The sequence below is a fragment of the Rhipicephalus microplus genome, chromosome 9 (genome assembly GCF_043290135.1).
Source record: "Rhipicephalus microplus isolate Deutch F79 chromosome 9, USDA_Rmic, whole genome shotgun sequence".
In the NCBI taxonomy this organism is placed as follows: Eukaryota; Metazoa; Arthropoda; class Arachnida; order Ixodida; family Ixodidae; genus Rhipicephalus; species Rhipicephalus microplus.
In genome coordinates this window covers 99366748-99386134 of record NC_134708.1, presented here as the reverse complement: position 1 = coordinate 99386134, position 19387 = coordinate 99366748, and the positions used below count along the sequence as shown (strand labels likewise).

Sequence of the window (19387 nt, the reverse complement as noted above, 5' to 3'; positions counted from 1 at the left end):
ACATTTTACATGAAAAATTATCAATCCATCCGGCTGGATCGGCCGAGTAGAGGCGGTGGTCTGGCTTTCTTAATATCAACGAAATTAAGTCACAGAGCCAAGATATCTTATCAGTGTATGGATACTGATTGCGACATTATGGTGTTAGACAACACTACCAGACTGCTCGCCTTTTTCTTTTGCAAATGTATACTTTCCTGTAGAAGTTCAGCACCCGAGATGCCTCGATATTATGTTAGCTTCATGCAGAAAAGAAATATTACTGTCTGGTTATTTCAATTCACACCATGCGTCTTAGCACTTCCGATCTGATGTATGTGGAATACATTTGTGGGAATGGACGCTTGATAATAACTTTTCCTGCTTGAACTCACACCTTGCTACATTTGTAAAAGGTAACTCTAAATCGACTATTGGCTTAACATTTTCTAGCTCCAGTTTAAGTATATCCTCGTGGAATATTTCAGATTGTGCTACGAACAGCGACCACCTCCCCATTAGTTTTGAAATTAAGTTCCCGGGGTTTAGTTTGGCCGCGAAAGTTGGCTAATTCCTAAATTATGCTAAATTACAAAAAACTTAAAATCTACGTTAATTTTTTGCGAGGAAATGCAGGAAGACCTTAGGGCTATGAGTCTGTGTGATGTATTGAAACGATCATTAAAAAATTCAACGTTTACTATAAACTCAAACACAGCGGGATCTTTTAGCCCGTGGTGGAATCTAGAATGTGTCAAGGGGTATAGAAAGCGAAAAGTGGCTTGGAAAAAGCTGTTAAATAATCAATGCCCCAAAAATTGGAGTGTATATAAACTCATGGCCGCTGATTTCAAGCGTATAGTGCGCAAAACAAAAGAAGACTATGATATGAATATATTTAATTATCTGTCTCAGTCTAAAAATAAGAAAGCGCTTTTCAGGTTTTTGGGAGCGAGAAAAATGATTCCACAAGCAGAAAGCATTGATTCCACCATTATGTCTCCTCGCGAACTCTGATTTCTTGGAAAATATTTCTAAAGGCTTGCAAACCAGGTTTACGACAATTATGCCAAAGCCCATGGTGAAATTACGGGTAGATTATGATTTCCAGAAGTATCTTTAGCTGAACTGGCGGATGTGATAAAGAGCTCACCGACCGCTGCTCCAGGACCTGACGGGGTGACCTCTACAATGATAAAAATGCTATACGAAATATCCCCACATGAAATCCGTAATGTAGTTTTTATTAGGTGAAAAATTCTTGGACTCTGGCACATTGGAAGCTTTCCAAAATAATTCGGATACTTGAGAAACAGGGATTGGAGTTTAGTTTGGACAACATAAGGCCTATTTCATTGACGTCTAACCTGGTCAAACTTGTAGAAAGATTCTCGAATGCCCGTATAATGAAATATATCAATGAACATAGAATATTACACCCCAGACAAATTGGCTTTAGATCGGAATACTCTATTTGGTGTGCCCATGTGGATTTGGAAAGCCCCATACAGCTGGCTCGGCATTGGCGCGAATACTGTGCACTAGTCACTCTAGACTTAGCTAAAGCGTACGATAAACTGGAGTATCCTATTCTAATCCAGCAGATGCAAGACTATCGCTTTGCAAAATATATAACATCATGGATTACAGAGTTTGTGAAAGACAGAGAATTTTATTGCTTTTTGGGTGGATACTCTTCTAAAATATATAAACAGACACGAGGTGTAGCTCAGGGCTCAGGATTATCCCCTGTTTCATTCGACATATTACTAAGTTCCACTCCAACTCGTAGGGATATCCAAATTTACATGCATGCAGATGGTATAGCTTTCTTTGCAACAAACAGTCATCTGCACTCATTGTATAAGGCATTACAGAATTACATGAACATGCTAGAAGCATGGCTTGACGATATCCATATGTCATTTAACGTCAAAAAAGTGCGCTTCTGCCGTTCGCTTTTAAGGGTCGTGTCAACATTTCCCTGATGTATGGTAACGAGCTCATTGCCCAGGTCGATTTCCTGAAATACCTAGGCATCGTATATAACAGGACGCTAAACTGGAAAAGCCGTCTGACGCTTAACAGACGAGGTGGTCTGTTAAGCGTCACGTGCCTTGGGGTGGTTACGAAAATTGGGAAACAGAAAAACAGGATTGCGAAGGAGTTCATTGATAATGATTTTCAAGATGTATGTGCGGTCTATTATTGAGCTTGGGTGCGTAATATTTTCTGTCCCCAGTCACCCTTCCCCAGTGTAGAGTAGCAGGCCAGAGCAAACTATAGGTCAGGCCGACCTCTCTACCATTCGTAAAGAAATTCTCTCTCTTTCTCTCTCTGGTAGCGTGCCATACAAGATCAGACAGTTAATATTACTAGAAAAAGAAGCTTTGCGCCTGTGTCTTGGACTTTCTAAATTTGTGGCAAATAATGTTTTGTATGTGGAAGCGCGTCTTCCACCTTTGTTAACTCGGTTTAGAATACGTACAGTTCAAACTTCCTAAAATATACAATTCGCCTCTGAGACAAGCGTCTTACGTTTTTATTCAAAAACCAACCGCATTCTTCGGAACACAATCGTCTAGAGTACTCCCCTCAGATTTATGCAAGCGCTGCTAGAGCCTCGGAATGTAAATATTTATCAGATTACCATAACAAAGATGCCTAATTCATAACTTGAAGTTAAATTTGATGATAATTTACCCTCTAATGCGAAACAACTGCCCCTTCGATATCAAAATAATCAGTTACAAGATTACTTGACTCATCTGTCCATAAACAACATTATTGCGACTGATTCATCCGTATTAAACAAAGAGGCTACAGTAGGCATCTTCTGTACTTCTCTCGACTAGTCTTTTTCAGTCAGATTACCAGATTACACGCCTATATTCACCGCTGAATTATTTGCTATAATTCTAGTACTTCATAATCTTCCTTGAAGCGAATGAGAAGCAGTCATACTCATTGATTCTCTCTCAGTATGCACTGCATTATATACAGCGAAAAATTTGACATTATTGAGTATGATTAGCAGTTTATTAGCACAAACCGGAAAACATTTCACTTGCTATGGGTACCTGGCCACTGCGGGATTTACCCGAATGAGATGGCAGACTCGTTAGCCAAAGCATCTTTAAGCGGACCACTGTTACCTATTTTACCTAATTTTGCCTACGTAACAGCACTCAGATATAGAAATGCTTGTTTCACAAGGAAATAGAAAAAATACCTTTGGATAAAGTCAGAGACTTCTTCATCTAAGATTTTGCTGGATCAAACAGTGGTGTGTATCTCGACAGTTAGCAATTGCAATTGCCTGATTACAATGCAGAATTCTGCACATTAATTATTACCCACATAAAGCTGGACTCACAGCATCTCAGTTAGGTCTCTTTTGCAAGGAATCAGAATCAATAGATCATTCCTTTTTATCCTGTCAACGATATTTTTATCAAAAGAAAAGATACCTGGTCGAACAAATTAAGAAGCTAGGTTTAGAAATAAACGTGGCAGTAATTTTATTATTCGGAGGGATTACATTAGGTTATAGCTACAACAACCTCAGAAGACAATAGCGCTTCGGGACAGGTAATAGTGCACTTGAGGTTGTAAAAAACTACGTCTCCCTAGAACAGTTAGTAGCCATGGAGCCGAACCACAAGAGTGAAGTACTTAGAAGAATAAGAATGGGGTGGAGCACATTTGGCAAGCACTCTGAAATTATGACTGGTAGATTGGCTCTTGCCAGTACTTAGCTGCGGAGCAGAAACCAGGAGAGTTACAAAAAGGGTTTGGCTTAAATTGAGAACGACGCAGCGAGAGATGGATAGGAAAATGGTAGGTGTAACATTAAAAGACAAGAAAAGAGCAGAGTCGGTCAGGGAACAAACCGGGGTTTAGGATACCATAGTTGAAGTCAAGAAGAGGAAAAGGACATAGGCCGGGCATGTAGCGCGTAGGCAGGATAAGCACTAGTCTATAAGGTAACTGACTGGATTCGCAAAGAAGGCAAGCTGTTTAGGAGAAGACAGAAAGTTAGGCGGGCAAACGAGATTAGGAAGTATGCGAATATGAAGTGGAAGCAGCAAGCACAGCACCGAGCTGACTGGCGGAACATGGGAGAGGCCTTTGTCCTGCAGTGGACGTAGTCAGGATGATGATGATGATGATGGTGATGATGAAGTGAAATGTTAATTCAGTAACTTTCGCTTAGCATAAAAGCTAGCGAATTTTTGTAGATTCGACTACTACGCTTGTAGGCGCACGCAGTGTTCCCGTTCAGAGAAAGGGCGAGTGAATGTTTTTCACAGCATTCCTTATAAAGTATGAGCAAACAATGTGTCCACTCTCTTCAATAATTAGAAACCCCGCCCCCCTGCCCATCTCCTGTCTCCCCGCTTACGCAGACCCAACATTCTGAACAAGCCCATTGAATGTTGAAAACACACTAACTGCTCACTTTGCAAATATTTTGGGCCTAAAATGCAAATTGCAAGGGCTTCTGGGGTCCAATAAATGGAAGACGAAAAGAAAAACAATTTTCGCTTGCATTAGTGAATATTTCGCGATATAAAAAAAATAAACCAAGCTTGGCGGCGCAGCTAAAGTTCAAATGGTAGACGCGTGCCACGACACCACCTCGAGGTTCTCGCATCGACTGTGATGGCGTTACGAATTTCAACGGCATACATTTGAATCTAAGCAGTTCGAAGACGCTAAAATGAAGTAAAAAGACTTTTTCGAGAAGTAGAGACTGGATGAGGGACTGAAATCTGAGTCAGCTGGTGGCAGTATGTGACCATATTTCAACACAACGCAGGACTACGCGTACACAGGAGAAGGAACAAACCGCAGCTCTTCTGTACGCGTAGTCGTGTGCTGTTTGAAAATATGTTCAAGAGACTGGATCCCACGAGGAGAAAATACAAAAACCAAAGACATCGTCATCGAAGCTTTTCGCGGGAAATTTGAAGTTTCTCACATTCATGTTGTTACGTAATGATGAATCTGTGGTTGTCAAGTTGACGCATAAGAAGAGTTTAACGTCCAAACACCATCATATCATTATGCTAGAAGTTGTGGTGGAACGCTCCGAAAATTTCAACCACCTGGGGTTCTTGAACGTGCACCCAAACCGGAGCACTCGAGCCTACATTTTCGCTTTCACTCGAGCTTCGTTTCCACCTGCATCGAAAATGCAGCAGCCGCCGCTGGGATTTGGTTCTGCGACCTGCGGGTTAGCAACCGAGTACCTTAGCCATTACACCAGCCCGGAGTGGCTACGGTGGTTGAGTTAACATCCCCTGAGTTTTAAAGGTGCAAGCACTAAACTATTTCATTATTTCACTGTAATGTCCCTTTCATGAGCCCCACCATGCCTTTACAACCACGAAGTAGCTTAGTTTGCGCACCAAAACAAAGTACAACCGAGTGGCTCACCTGTGACGGCGCAGTAGAAAGTTGATTAGCAGCGAAACGCGGAGAGTATCGAGATCTTCGGGCACGTTGATCTCGGACCAGCCGTATCCAGTAAAGGTGAACTCTGACCACAAGTGCTCCTTCAGTTCGAAGAAGTTCCTAGCAAGCAGGTTATTCCACTGCTCTAGCTCGCCCCTAAGCCAGCATGGGCGATCGGGTTCCCACGTGCATGGGCGTGCGAAGCCGACGTCCTCGCTGTTCGGCTCGTCCTCTTCTTCGGGTTCTACACGAGTGGTACTCTTGCGGCCGCGACCCTTTCCCGAACCTGCAGGAGTGAGAGAGAGTGAGAGAGCGCGGAATAAAATATGGTAAGGCTGCGAAGTTACCTTTAACTCCAGTGAACTACAACATTCTACGTCACTATATCTGGAACAAAGCTTCCATGCGGCTACCCTATATGCGAAGTGGAAAGAAAAGCGTATGCAAAAAAACTGGCAGATCCCACGTACAGTGGGAATCGATGATATGCGAAGCATCAATGAGAAATGTTGATATGTCCCTTTAAAATCAGCTCAACATTACGAGAAGTAGGTAAATGATACCGTACATGACTACCGTGTCATGATTATAATCTTTGGATATGTCGGTTACCTTCGTCATCTATCCTGGTCACGTAATACCAAATTTAGTATATGTGGAGCAAGCGAAACACCCACTAGCACGTTATGAGCTTGGTATGTTGTCACGTTCTTACATGACACGCGTATCAGGATTATCATGTTTCACCAGTCATATATGCCCGTTAACTAAAAGCCGAATGCTCATGCCTTTCATTCCCCATTAGCATCCATTGGCATGAACATTGAGCACTATTTTTCAACGCACAGAAGAAATCTCTCACCGGCACCACCTTGGAGGTCAAAATGTTATACGTGTTACATACTACAATGGCTACGAGGGATGAACGGCTGCCGCTATAAGGAGCTTCGCCCCTAAAAGCTCCATATCTCTGCTCTGTTAGAACAGGCGCCCTGGCTGTAGCAGAAATAACCAGCCTTTGCTTCAGACGCATGGACCTTGAACATATGTCGCATTACTGCGACTCGCGAAATGTTGGAGCAAGCGTTTTAATGGAGTTGTCAGAAGAAAGATAGATATCCAAGGTATTTACCGGGCTTGCCGAAACGCTTCTTGGAGCCACGGGATGTAGATGGAGTGGCACGCGATCCTGATGGCGCCTGCGCACTGGCAGCTTCAGCTCTGACTGAAGGTCTTGCCCTGGCGCCTCCCAGAGCACGGCGGAAATCACCGGTGAAGATGGCGGAGATTTCGGCCACCGTTGGATTTGTCAGCCTGCACAACCTCTGGAGTAAGGTCATGTACTCGGTGCTGAGAATGTCGGAGTCACAACTCGCTTCCGATGACTCTGCCATTTTCTGTAAGAAAAATTTAACAGTTACCGCATGATTATGAAATGGCGCAGCATCTTAGAACTAGAAGAACACACTCGGACACACAGATGACATAGTCGTATTGTCGCTTTCCGCTGCCTGAAATTGGTCAATTTTTCAATTAAATTTTTTCTTTGGCTGAAGGTGTCAAAGAAGCTGAAAATGCAGCTTTCTTGCTTTTGCACAAAACCTCATATGAAGCGTTTTTTTATATATTTCTCACGTAGCATTGATTTAAAATAAATAGGCTCTGACTCGCCCAAATTGTCAGCCATGTCCGTAGCTGCAAGTGCCTCCCATCAAAGACGATTCTCTCAGATAAAACGCCTGCTTGAACGTAGCACGAACGATTAGAGAAACTATCTGCAATCGGGTGACTGTACTGTATGGAACGATTGAATGTTCGACAAGAGCGTGCTCGAACGTGGGCTTGTTCTACCATGCGGTATTCTGGTGACTAGTTCCCAGAGTTCTTACGTCTTAGGAGAGGTGTGTACTTCTGGAGCTTGCTTGATACTATTGACAGTGAAAAAGAGAAGTTTGGGGCATTTACTCTACCCGAGGATGTACAAAAATTATTTATATGTGGGGTTTAACATCCATAAACCCCCATATGATTATGAGAGACGCCGTATGTGAGGGGCTCCGGAACTTTCGACCACCTGGGTTCTTAACGTGCATCAAAATATGAGCACATGGGCCTACAGCATTTTCGCCTCCACCAAAAATGCAGCTGCGGCAGCCAGAATTTGATCCCCCGACCTGCAGGTCAGCAGATATAGAAATGTGAACACGCTCATCTTAAACTGTGGAGCGTAACACTCGCGATTTCACGGGTGACATCTGGAGATAACACGAGCTTTATGATAGGTCACATGTGAACAAGGCGGCCTGCTATGGCGATTGCCTTTCATTTTCTTTTGCTTGTTTATCCCCGTGGGCCAAACTGATCGTCAAAGCACTGTCGATGGTTTATCACTGTCGATGGTTCAGCACTGAATGAAAAGTAGATGTGAGATGTTAGACGTACGGTCGGGTTGATACCCAGACCGAGAATATTCTTCCAGCATGTCTGCGTCGGGTGTAAAGCCGAACGATTACGAGCGAAATGTAATAAAGCCATAGAAAATTATACTATATAAAGAATGGCCACTCGAGCCTCTTCGCAGACCAGCAAGATGGGCTCTGACCATCCGCTAGATGGCGCCCCCACGCTCGCTTCCACTCTTCTGTCACGGCGTATAATAGCCGCCTCAAGAGGTCAGTAAAAACATAAGTTTGGCATCAAATTTTTGCAAAGAAAGTACATTGATTTGTGCAATTTTCCACATCTACTTTGCAACGTGTCCCATGGAGGACGTGTAACACTTTACCACGAAAATCAGTAAAGCTTGACTAGAAAGTGTTGTTTTTCTGTAATGATTTTACAGAAAGGGTAAAAATTCATGTGGTTTAGATGTGCTGTACATGTATTCCTTTCGTGCACGGATGGGTGTGTAGCCTAGTGGTAAGGACATACGTTTCGTGGGAATGAGGTAACGGGTTCAAAGCCCAGCTTCAGAAAGAAAAAAGTTTTGTTATTTTATTTTATTTATGCAAAAGACATCGGGTCTGACCAGCCATTCGTGGCGCTGAAAGCAGTGCAGTAGCTGGGCTGCAGGGCCCTACGGGAGTGTCCGCTGTTTATAAATGTTTCTCTATGCTACAGTACAGCTCTTACGGGTCTTTTCCTGGGGGGGGGAAGTGGTTCTTAAAATTGGAAAAGAAAAGAAAAGTGAACCCCGCAACTGTCTGCAGCTAAGTGCGACACCTCAGCAGTGGTTCACATGGGAAGGGGAATGGGGGATAATAGACTTGAGCGAAGAGAGGAAAGAGAAAGGAGAGAGCGAGCAAAGGAAGGGGGGGACGCACAGATCGTCTACCAAAATCACGGGGCGCGAATTTTCTAAATTCGCTCACGCAGTCCGCTTCCGTCTACAAAGTCGAGCAGCGCTGAAAGGGCACGCTTGATATGCGCGCGGCCACTGTTCGGGAACAAGAGGTGCTCAGTTGTTGTCCGAGGCAGGCCGAGAGCTCCGTACGTTGCGAGCATCACCTGTCTGCTCGCGTCACCAGCCGGGCAATGAAGCAAAAGGTGGTCCAGAGTCTCCAGGTCGCCGCAGTCCATGCAGTATGGACTGCCACGCCCGGAGTGCCGATGTTTTCGCTCGGCGGTGTAGTTGTCTCCGGTGCGGAGACGGAGAAGGAAACCGCGGTCTCGTCTTGGGAGTCCCTTGAGAGGGAGCCGCCGCGGCGGCTTTCCAGCTGCTACGCGAGGGTCGGGATGACGCTCGCGCACGTAGCGGGCGGTGAGGAGACGGCCGGCATCCGCGGAGCACACGAAGTTGGTGACGCCGGTGTCGGGGTCGTGCGCATCCCTCGCGCCACAGTCGGCCGCCTCGTTGCCGGGTATTCCGATGTGCGAAGGCACCCAGTGCAGCGAAAGGTCGCACCCCGTTTGCTGCACGGCGTGCAGCTTCCGGGCAACTCTCTGCGCAAGGAGGCTGCCGTCTTCCTCGCGCGAGATCGCGGCCAAGGCCGCCCGGGAGTCGCAGATGATGGCTGCAGCGCTCATGGGTGCCCGCTCACTGAGGAAATCGGCTGCCAAATTTATAGCGGCGAGTTCCGCCACAGTGGAGGAGGCGAGGGAGGGGAGGCGGCACTTGAGAACCGCGCCGACTGATGGCACAACGCAGGCGGCGGCCGCGGAGCCGTCGCGAAGCACTGACCCGTCGACGTAAACAAGCAGCCGGCCGTTCAGCTGTTCGTGAAGGAGGGCGGAGCACTCCTGCTGCATCGCTGCCAGCGGGGTGCGCGCCTTCGCTTTGATGCCGCCAATGGTCTTGGTGATCACCAGAGGGGTGTGGCGGTAGGGTGGGATAGCCAGCCAGCTGGGGTACTGCATGTCTGGCACAACCGTCAAGAGCTCACTCGCCCGCTGCCCCATGGATGAGTGAGGTAGAGCATATAGCCTGTTCACAAGGAGCTGCCCCTGCCTTGTGGTTTTCAGCCGCAGTACATGATTTAGTGTCCGCTGGGTCACCCGCAGGGAGATGGGAGTTTCCCCCGCTTCGGCGAGCGTGGGGCCCACCTGGGAGGTTTGGGGAAGTCCGTAGTACTCCCGCACGGCGTTGCGATGGTCCGCGTCCAAGGCAGCTAGCTGGCAAGCACTCAACGAAGCCACTGCTGCAGTGTAGATCACGCGTGCCGCTGCGACTGCGTTGTAGACTCGCAGGGCAAGGGCAGGGGTGCAGCCGTGCCCTCGCGCGAGGAGACTGCGTGCGGCGCCGAGTACCTTGCGGTTGCTCGTCCGCAGATCGTTGACGGCCGGTCGCCAGCTGAGCCGGTGGTCTATGGTCACCCCCAAGTAGCGCACCTTCGTGCTCCACTCGATGGGGAGGCCCCGGAGTGAGAGCCGAGGCGTGGAGCGGCGTGTCGACGCTCGCGGGTGGACGAGCAGTGCCTCCGTCTTGGAGGCGGCGAGCGCCAGTCCAACCCCGTTCAGGAATGCGTCAACCGCGTCGATGGCCACCTGGAGGGACTCGAGAAGGGCTGCCCGGTGGCGACCGGGGCCGCAGGCAAACAGCGCAATGTCATCGGCGTAAATCGCCACATGCACTTCACACGCCGTGTTGCACGGGATGTAGTCGGGCAGCTTGGCAAGAGCCAGATTGAACAGAAAAGGGCTCAGTATGCTGCCCTGGGGTACGCCTGCGGTGACGGAGTGGGGACCGCTGATTGTGGAGCCAACACGAACGCGAAGAGTGCGGTCGCCCAAGAAGCTCTCCAGGTAGTCAAACATCCGCCCGCACACACCGAGGTCACGAAGTGCGTCCAAAATCGATGCGTGGGGCAAACAGTCAAACGCACTTCTCACGTCGAGCAGCACGAGGATGCCGTAATCGCCGCGGTACTTGGCCTCCTCGAGGGTGGCGATCACGTCGGCCAGTGAGTCGAACGTACAGCGCCTTGGGCGAAATCCGCTCTGTTCGGGAGGGAATGCGTTGGTTGCGGTGGCAATCCAGCGAAGGCGTCGCAATGCCATGGCTTCCATGACTTTCCCTGCGGCCGGGGTAAGTGACACTGGCCGGTAGGATGAAAGCTCCGTGGCCGGCCTCCGTGGCTTCAGGATGGGCACCACGAGCGCCTCTTTCCAGCCAGGAGGCACCTGACTTGTGCGCCACACTTCGTTGTAGGCCTCCAGCAACCGGGGCCGCGTGGAGGGGTCAATGTTGCGCAGCACCTGGTAGGTGAGGCCGTCCACTCCCGGGGCAGACCGCTTCGTGCGGTTGTTGAGCACTGCGGTCAGCTCGCTGAGAGTAAACTCCTCCGTGCACAATGCGCGGATCTCTAGCAGAATGCCCTCGGTGGGAAAGTACCGCTCGGGAGCGAAGAGCTCAGGCCTGTTGAGTGCAGGCACAGGTGGTAGTCCCTGTGGAGGCTGTGGGCAAGCAGGAGGGGCAAACTTGTCTGCCAGCAGCTCAGCCAATTCCTGCGTGGCGATCTTCATTGCAACAGCAACACAGAGAACCGGGCAGCGAGGCTCTCTGGTGCGAAGAACGGCAGCGAAAATGCGCCAGGCTTGGGCGTGGTTCTGAGGGTCATCTAGTGACGAGCAGAGGCTCCCCCAGCTCTGGTTGCGACGGCGTCTGGCGTGCCTGCGGCACACCGCGTCAATACAGTTATAGGCACGCCAATGTTCCGCCTTCTGCGAGCGCACCGCCACAATCTGCGCCCTGCGACGCGCGGCGCGAAGGTTGAGGAGGCTGATGTCTGGTGCGGGGGTGCCCGCAGGCACGGTGCAGTGGGTGGTAGCTGCGTCGTGACACTCGGCCAGCGCGGTGAAGAAGTCTGCAGAGACTGGCACTCTAGCACACAGTTCTCTGAAGCGAGTCCACTTCACAACACTGTAGGTCCGAGTGTACCTGATGTAAGCTGAGGGGGGTGTGACCACGATGGGGTAGTGGTCGGAGCCCTGAGAGTCCGGTGCACGTTGCCACTCATATTTACACGTACCACCCACGAGAGTCAGGTCGATGGCACTGTCGGACACACCACGGCGCGCGAGAGTACAGCTACCCGTGTTTATAACGAGCAGTCCGGCCTTTTGCACGGCATCGAGAAGGTCGCGCCCACGGTGGTTCGTCACGCCACTGCCCCAGGAGGTGTGGTGAGAGTTAAAGTCGCCACCGATGACCGCGTCGCGATTTAGGCGGTCTGCGAGGCGGCACACGAATTGGGTGTCCCAGCGTGCCGAGTAGTTCGATGTGCGCACGTACGCGCTAGCGACACTGGTGTCCGTGCTCCCGATGCGCACAGTCAGGGCGACGGCCTCGAGGGTGTCACAGAGAATGTCCTCGATGTCCACTGCAGCGTGAGGGAGGTCGGCGCGCACATAAACCGAAGCCCGCGACGTGCCGGGAGGATGCGAGGGAGTGCTGCACCGGACTGCGCTACACTCTTCAAGTTCGCACTGCGTGGTGCTGGGATAGCCGACAAAACCAGGTAGGTTGAGTGTTCCGACGCGAGCGTAGGTTTCCTGCAGCAGCAAGACGTCGTACTCGCGTCGGAGGAGTTGGGTAGACAGCTCGGCGTGACGGCAGCGGAGGGAACGAACGTTCCATTGAAGAATCCGCGGCCGAAACACCTTGCCGCTAGCCATGTTGATTGAGGGCAGCGTGGGCGGCCAGGGCCGCGTTGCACAGCTCGAACACAGGGCCGGATTGCGGTATTGTCCCGATGAGGGCCTGCACGGCAGCGGCCAGGGCACTAATCACCATGTCCTTTTGCACCTCGCAGTCGGGGGCCGAGGGTTCGGCGGCCGGGGGCGAAACAACCGCGCTGTACGTCCGGCCCGGTTGCACTACCGAGGAAATACCAGTGCACGGTGCTCGAGCAGGCACGGCTTTTCCCTCGCTCTTAAGGTTCCTCTCGGCCTCACGACGAGAGAGGGGCGGGTCCGCAGAGGCCATTATTTCTAGCACCTTCCTCTCGTGTTGCCAGCGAGGGCATCGGGGCTCGGTGGCGGGATGTGGGCCGCCGCAGTGTAGGCACTTGGGGCCGGGTGCAACGCAGTCGGCGCGGGCGTGGTCGCCGCCACAGCGCGAACAGCGTGGGGAGCTGGTGCACGTCGCATGAGTGTGTCCGAAAGCGCCACAGCCAGCGCACTGGAGAGGGCGGCGACGACGACAACGTACAGGGCGGGTCTGCTTAAATAACGCCACCTCAGGTGGCGGTGCGTTACCCACAAATCGGAGAAGGACATTGCGTCCGGTACGGGCACAAGAGAGGATGGGAGCAGAGCTCTCTATGTTGTTTTGGAGGACCTCCTCGTCAAAAGCCGCGTCAACGCCGTGAAGTACGCCGGTACAGGTTCCTTTGTTGGCGGTCTTGGCGTTGACAGCCACATTCCCGATGCTTTCCACTGCCAGGAGAGCGGAGGTGTCAGCTCCGGGTGTGGTGTCAACCGCAACAACGTTGCCGCTGAAGTTAATGCGCACACACTTCGTGCCGGGCACCTTCGAGAGCTGTGCTGCAATTGCGTCGCGGCTGAGGGAGAGGAAGTTGTTCTTCCTGCCCTTGGGGCGGTAGAGGATGGTGGCAGAGGTGCGGCGGGGCTCATTCGCGACCAGGTGTTCGATAATATCGAGTTGGTGCTGGCGGCGACCTGGTTTCTGGCGGGGCCCCTTTCCCTTGCTTGGGGGAGCTGCACTGGCTGGCTGCCTACTGGAAGGGGCATTTGTAGCTGTTGATGCCTGGCACGGAAATCCGTTTTTCTGCTGATGCTTGCGTCGGGCCTCTTCATAATCTGCTTCGGTAGAGGCGTCCACCGTCAGTGGGCGCATGGGGCCGAAAGCAGAAGGAGGGTGTGGCGCGGTGCTAGCGGCAGAGTTCAGAGGAGCTGCGGCCGTAGCAGACGACGCGCCCGTGCTCTCCTTTGAGCGGGAGAGTGGAGGAGAGTGCTGTTGTTGTGGCGAGGAGGTGGGAGGTAAACAAACCACCCCATCAGACACCGGAGAGGCCGCTCTCTCTGGAGGACGGGTCGGACGGGTTGCGTGACCGGAAGAAGGTGGGGAAGGCTCGAGGAGGGTGGGATTTCCTGTGGCGGTCTGGGAGGCTCCCGCTTGCGCAAGAGACTCCAATGTTGCCTCGGTTGCCCTTCCAGTAGAGGTCATGCGCGTTCCTTCGCCTGGAAAAAGGGGAGAGACAGCATTGCGTGCACACCCCTCTCCGAACAGGTCTTCTTGACGCCCGGCGCGGCAGGCTTGCCCGGCCAGCAGGCAAGGGCAGAAAGTGGTTGCCGGCGGCGCAGAGTGAGCGCGCGCTCGCTTGGGGGGAGCTGCAAACGACGCCTGTTGTGTTGCTCGTTGGCGGCCTGGTCCGTCAGCGCAGATTCCGGTTCTGAAAAGGGCCAGACCCTTTGGGGAGGGCGACCGGGACGGAGAGGAGGGCGGAGGCGTGTTGTGCTCCCAAGAGGAGGATGATGTGGGCGAGGAGGAATCGGTACTGGCCTGTTCCTCGCTGTCTGCCGGTGTTGATGCGACCGATTCTTGGTAGTCCTGCAGCTCAGCCTTGCTTCCCTCTTGTAGTGTGGGTACAAGATGGAGTTGGGAAGGCTGTGGTACTAAGGAAATGGCGGCGGCGGCCTCCTCGGCTGCGGCCGTTAGCTTCACGCTTTTCGTGGTGGCGGCCTTGATTGTTGGTGCCTGACGCCGGCGTGGTGGCAACAGTTTCCCGATCCTTCGTACATGGGGCCGAGAAGTTGGGGTGCTGGTAGATGAGTGCTTTTGAAGACGATTGGCAGCAGCCTTCAGTTTACGAGCCCGGGTAATCATCGGGGCCGCAGGCGATTGTTTGGGTGAGCTGGGGCGGCTCGTTGCGGTAGCATGCAGGCTCGCGCAGAGGGTGATCTCGTCAGGAGCGTCCTTAGAAGGGGTGTCCGTCATTACTGGTAGAGGCGATGGGCCGTACTAGGCGAGGTCATTACAGATTAAAAAAAAAAAAGAACTAAGGGGAGATGAGAGGGCTCTACATTTCCTCAATATCTTGATAGCCCTGAACAGGGCTTGAGACAAAAAATGGCTCAATAGGACAAGGGAGGGAAGAAAAAATTAAAACGGCGCACGGGTGTGCGCAAAAGCTATCAAAATAAAAAACTGGGGGAGAAAAAAAAAATGGAAGCATGGAAGCGCCCGTAAGGTACGGCGCCTCACTAGACGCTCGCGTGCTCCTCCAGGAAAACCGGTCGGGGACCGACCGAAAAACACGTCTGCTCTCTTCGGCGGTCGCGACGAGACTCTCCTCTTTTCCTGCGTCGAACGCATGGTGTAATGATGTTCAGGTGTTTACACTGAGCGTACCGGAGTGGTCAGATAACGTTCAGTCTCGCGGGCGCACTCTGCTGCGAGCCGTCAGATGGCACCACGGACAACGTACCCGGCGAAGTGGTGCTGGCCTATTGAAATTCCTCTGCCTCCTAACGTTTTTGATCCGTGTGGTGTCAGTAACACTCAGAATGCGATAAAAATTATCTTCTCAGATTGACATGTGAATTTTTGCCAGGTATAAGAATTCATCGCCATGAAAATGCCATGTGCAGACGGTGAACGTCGTGAACACTGATTCAGGAGAGTACTGAAAGCTAAGTTCCGTTCGCGCACCCCGCTACTTCCGTACGTTCACGGCATTCATCGATGCTAAAATCATGTTTAAAATACTTCAGTCAGTGTGCTCTTCTTCCATCAAAATATCTGATGGTGAGGAATAAATTCAAAGAACTCTTCCTTTCTTGCATGCAAGCATGTTAAACCGCCCCTTACGGTCAAAATTAGTCAAGAGCCTTCAACTGCGGCGTCCTCCGTAATCAAATTGTGGTTTTTACTCGTAAAAATTTATTAAATTTTACGCCTTCGTTAAAAGAAAATATGTAGTGCAAAAGAAATTAATTTCATGTGTATCGGGGCTTTCAATTACACAGGAAATCGTTGAAGCCAATGTGAGCTTCTTCGATGTGAACGCGATATAAATGAATATTTGAAACGCAAAGGCACGCCATATCAAGAACAGAAGAGCAGTGCGGTTATTCCGCGATACATATAAATCTTTGAACCACGAAACTGTTTCATATACAACGCACTAAATTAATGTCGTCGTTCATGACTGGACTTTACGATGCGAATGCACACATTTATTCAAACTCTTACAAGCGGGAATTTATCAGGCTGGTTGAAGGCAGGCTCTTTATCTTTAAAGGCAGCTTCACTAACAGTTTACCGATGAAAATACGAGCAAAGAGCTTTCGTATTTATTCCAACTATACTACACCAATATATTTTCCACTAACACACACAGTTCTTTTTTAACTCAACATAGACCTAACCGGAAAGGAATATGCATGAATCAGTATGAAATTATTTATTGGGAAATAGCCATCTTAAATGTATTGCTGTCGTACACTGTGGCGTAGCAAAAAAAGTGTAATAAAAACATGCAATTCTGTAACAGGATTTATGCCTATGGTGTACAAAAATGAGGAATCTGGGTGGAACTAATCTGTACTGACAGGCACCGCTAAAGACCGCGTGATGTCTTAGATACGTAGAAATATCTGGACAAGCTGCTCTGGCAAGCAGGCATATCTTATCAGTAGAAGGTGCGGCTAAGACTAGCAAAGTTCAGCCTTTTTCGTATTTTTTTCTTGTGCAATACTGTTTATGTTCATTGTCACAGTGTTGCAATGCTGCCTAATCAAGTTGCTTACACCTGCAAATATACACGCACAGAACGCGTTCTGCCCAGTTCGGGAACCCATTTCGTCTTCGTCGATAGAATAGCCTTAAAGGTACACCAAAAAAATAAGCCCTGCTTCCGAACAGCGTGGTCACACATGCCAGTAGATAGCCCCATAATCAGATGCATGCGCGTTTTTTCAAAGCGCACTGCCGAGACTGCTAACCCCGCTCATTGCGGCGCCATCTAAGAAGGCTCCGATGAAGCTTCAAGATAACTGGTAATGGCCCCAACATCTGGGCGCGCTGGAATAGCGCTTCTCAACGCTGCGCGGGGACAGTGTCAGAATTTATCTATCTATAATCTTATGCCAAGGTTGAACGGCACCGCCTTCGCCGCCAGTGGCACGACTGATAGCCATAAAAGAATACCCACCCCCGCCCAAAAAATAAAACTTGAATCCAGCCCCCCACGTGGCAGTCAGATACTCTACCACAGCGTGAAGCTTGAAAGTTGTTCGCGAAACGGCCCTATACAGGTGGCATGTTTACGTTAACCTATGCGAATCGCGTTAACCTATGTTATATAGCGTTGCATAGTAAATTAACCAAACACACAATAACAATTACGCATTGATTGTGTAGTTTTATGCTACCTACCCACTGCTAAACCTACCCATATTCCGTGCTACCCACCGACATGCAGCATCACAATACTTCTTATTATACCCAAGTCTAATGATTATTTCGCTTACCCACAGAAAGATGAAGGATGCTTGTCTTACTCAATAAAAATGATATAAGGCGTAGTGGATACGTTGAAAAAGCGAAAAATTCAAACACGGTTGGTTTCGCCCCATTGCGACTGTGAGCTCCAGAATTCACACTAGGCCGTATAGTAATCAACGGTCAATTTTTGTTTCTTTTTTTTTCTGTCGCGCTGCACGAAGACAACAATTTTGACGGCTCATAGAGTTGAAGCTGTGGTGATAAAGACAAGATGAAAACACAAGGCTAACGTATCATCGGGGCCCCGTGCACACCCGGATATGCTGCATCGCAAACCACGAGTCATCTGCAGGTGTTGCCCATGGAGACCTCGACGCAACGATCTCGCGCTTTGTACAGACGTGTAGGTGTTTGTACCCTGTAATTTTTAAAATAGTTTATAATGATATTGATGATGATAAGTGTCGTTTGATTGCTATGTGGGGTTTAATGTACTAAAACCACCATGAGAGACGTCATAGTGAAGGGCTCCGAAAATTTCGACCACCTGCGGTTCTTTAACGTGCACCCCAATCTGAGCACACGTGCCTGCAGTATTTTCGCCTCTATCGAAAATGCAGCCACTGCAGCCGGGGTTCGATCCCGTGACATGTGGGTCGGTAGCCGAGTACCTTAGTATGAATCGTTCATAAAGGAAGTTCCACAACCACCAGCTTCCTAATATTGCTTCGCGTATGTTGCGGCTGCAGTACCTGCCTGGCCTTGCTTTCTATATCGGTCTCACTGCGAAAAACGCCGTTTTGAGCGACTATTTGCTGCATAATACGAGCCTGCAACACATCGCTGCCGAATCTCACAAATCGTGGGTGGTGCTTGTATGAAGTCATCGACCGTATTTTTATTTTGGTGTTCTAGTGAGCGTCAAGCCGTCACTTACTTTACTCACCGTTTAACAGCATGCTACGCAAGTACTAATGCCAAAGCACTGAGATCTGGCGCGGCTCTTTTCTGTGTGACCCTCGAGAATCATTGGAATAGTATAGGTTAGGTAGCATTGTGTACCTTGGGGGCTTTACGTCGCAAAACCACGGTTATGTGAGACGCTGTAATCGAGAGGTTCAGAACTTTTGACCAACCAGGGTTCTATACCGTGCACTTAAGTTCACGTGCATCACTTAGGCTGGCATTTAACCCATGACCCTCGCCAGAGCTGTTAAGCATTACAATCACTCGACAACCATCGCGGGTTATAAACTTGGCTGTGTAGGCTTAAGAGTAGGCCATCTTCATGCACTCTTAATCTTGTTTCACATAGGCTCCAGATAAAGCAGTCAACTGAAACAGACAGAGCTGTTATGTAGATAAGAGTGGTCTGGCGAGGGTTATCTGGAATCTGGAACAGCAGCTGTTCTTTCCTTTAGTTTCTTTTGCTTAAGTGGAACCCGATATATGCGATATGTTCCAGTTACCAAGTGGCGTGCTTTTATGGTTGTTCCACTTACGGCGCCAAAGTGAAGCCGTATCTGCAACGTATGTTCCGATAGCATGAAGAACCAGTAAATACAGCTTAGGCGCGTCGGGGAAGATGTCCTTCCCATGAATCCCTTCTTTGATTTCGAAATGTGCAACGAAAGAAATCACGCTTGACGCGGAGCCAGCGTTCGTTAAATAACGACTGCAGAATGTCCGTCTCTCGGCAGTGGATCTTCCTGCAAGCAGAATAAAGCACATCCATGCACTCGCACCAACACACTCTTCACTGGCGAGCGTTGCGGTGGTTACGGAGTTCACGAGTGCTAAATAGGCTTAAAGGCAGCGTGCGCCTTTTTAGGGGCGAAGCTCCTTATAGCGGCGCCCGTTCGTCCCTCGTAGTATGTAACAAGTATAACATTTTGACTTCCAAGGTGGTGCCGGTGAGAGACTTCTGTGCGTTGTTGAACAATAAAAAACAGTGCTCAATGTACATGTCAATGGCTGCTAATGGGGAATGAGAGACAAGCGCATTCGGCTTTTAGTTAACGCGCAGGCTGCGATCACCAT

General features: G+C 49.8%; 1 protein-coding gene across 1 annotated transcript in view; it reads right to left on the bottom strand.

Annotated features, from left to right (window-relative positions):
* Window positions 1–19387, bottom strand: part of LOC142772057 (uncharacterized) — a 77759-nt gene that overhangs the window by 47211 nt on the left and 11161 nt on the right. Inside the window, exons 2-3 of the mRNA XM_075874156.1 lie at window positions 6572–6836; window positions 5422–5725 (exon numbers count right to left, since the gene is read on the bottom strand). Of these exons, the coding sequence (XP_075730271.1) occupies window positions 5422–5725; window positions 6572–6833 (566 nt within the window). The 5' untranslated portion in view covers window positions 6834–6836. The remainder of the gene's footprint in view (window positions 1–5421; window positions 5726–6571; window positions 6837–19387) is intronic.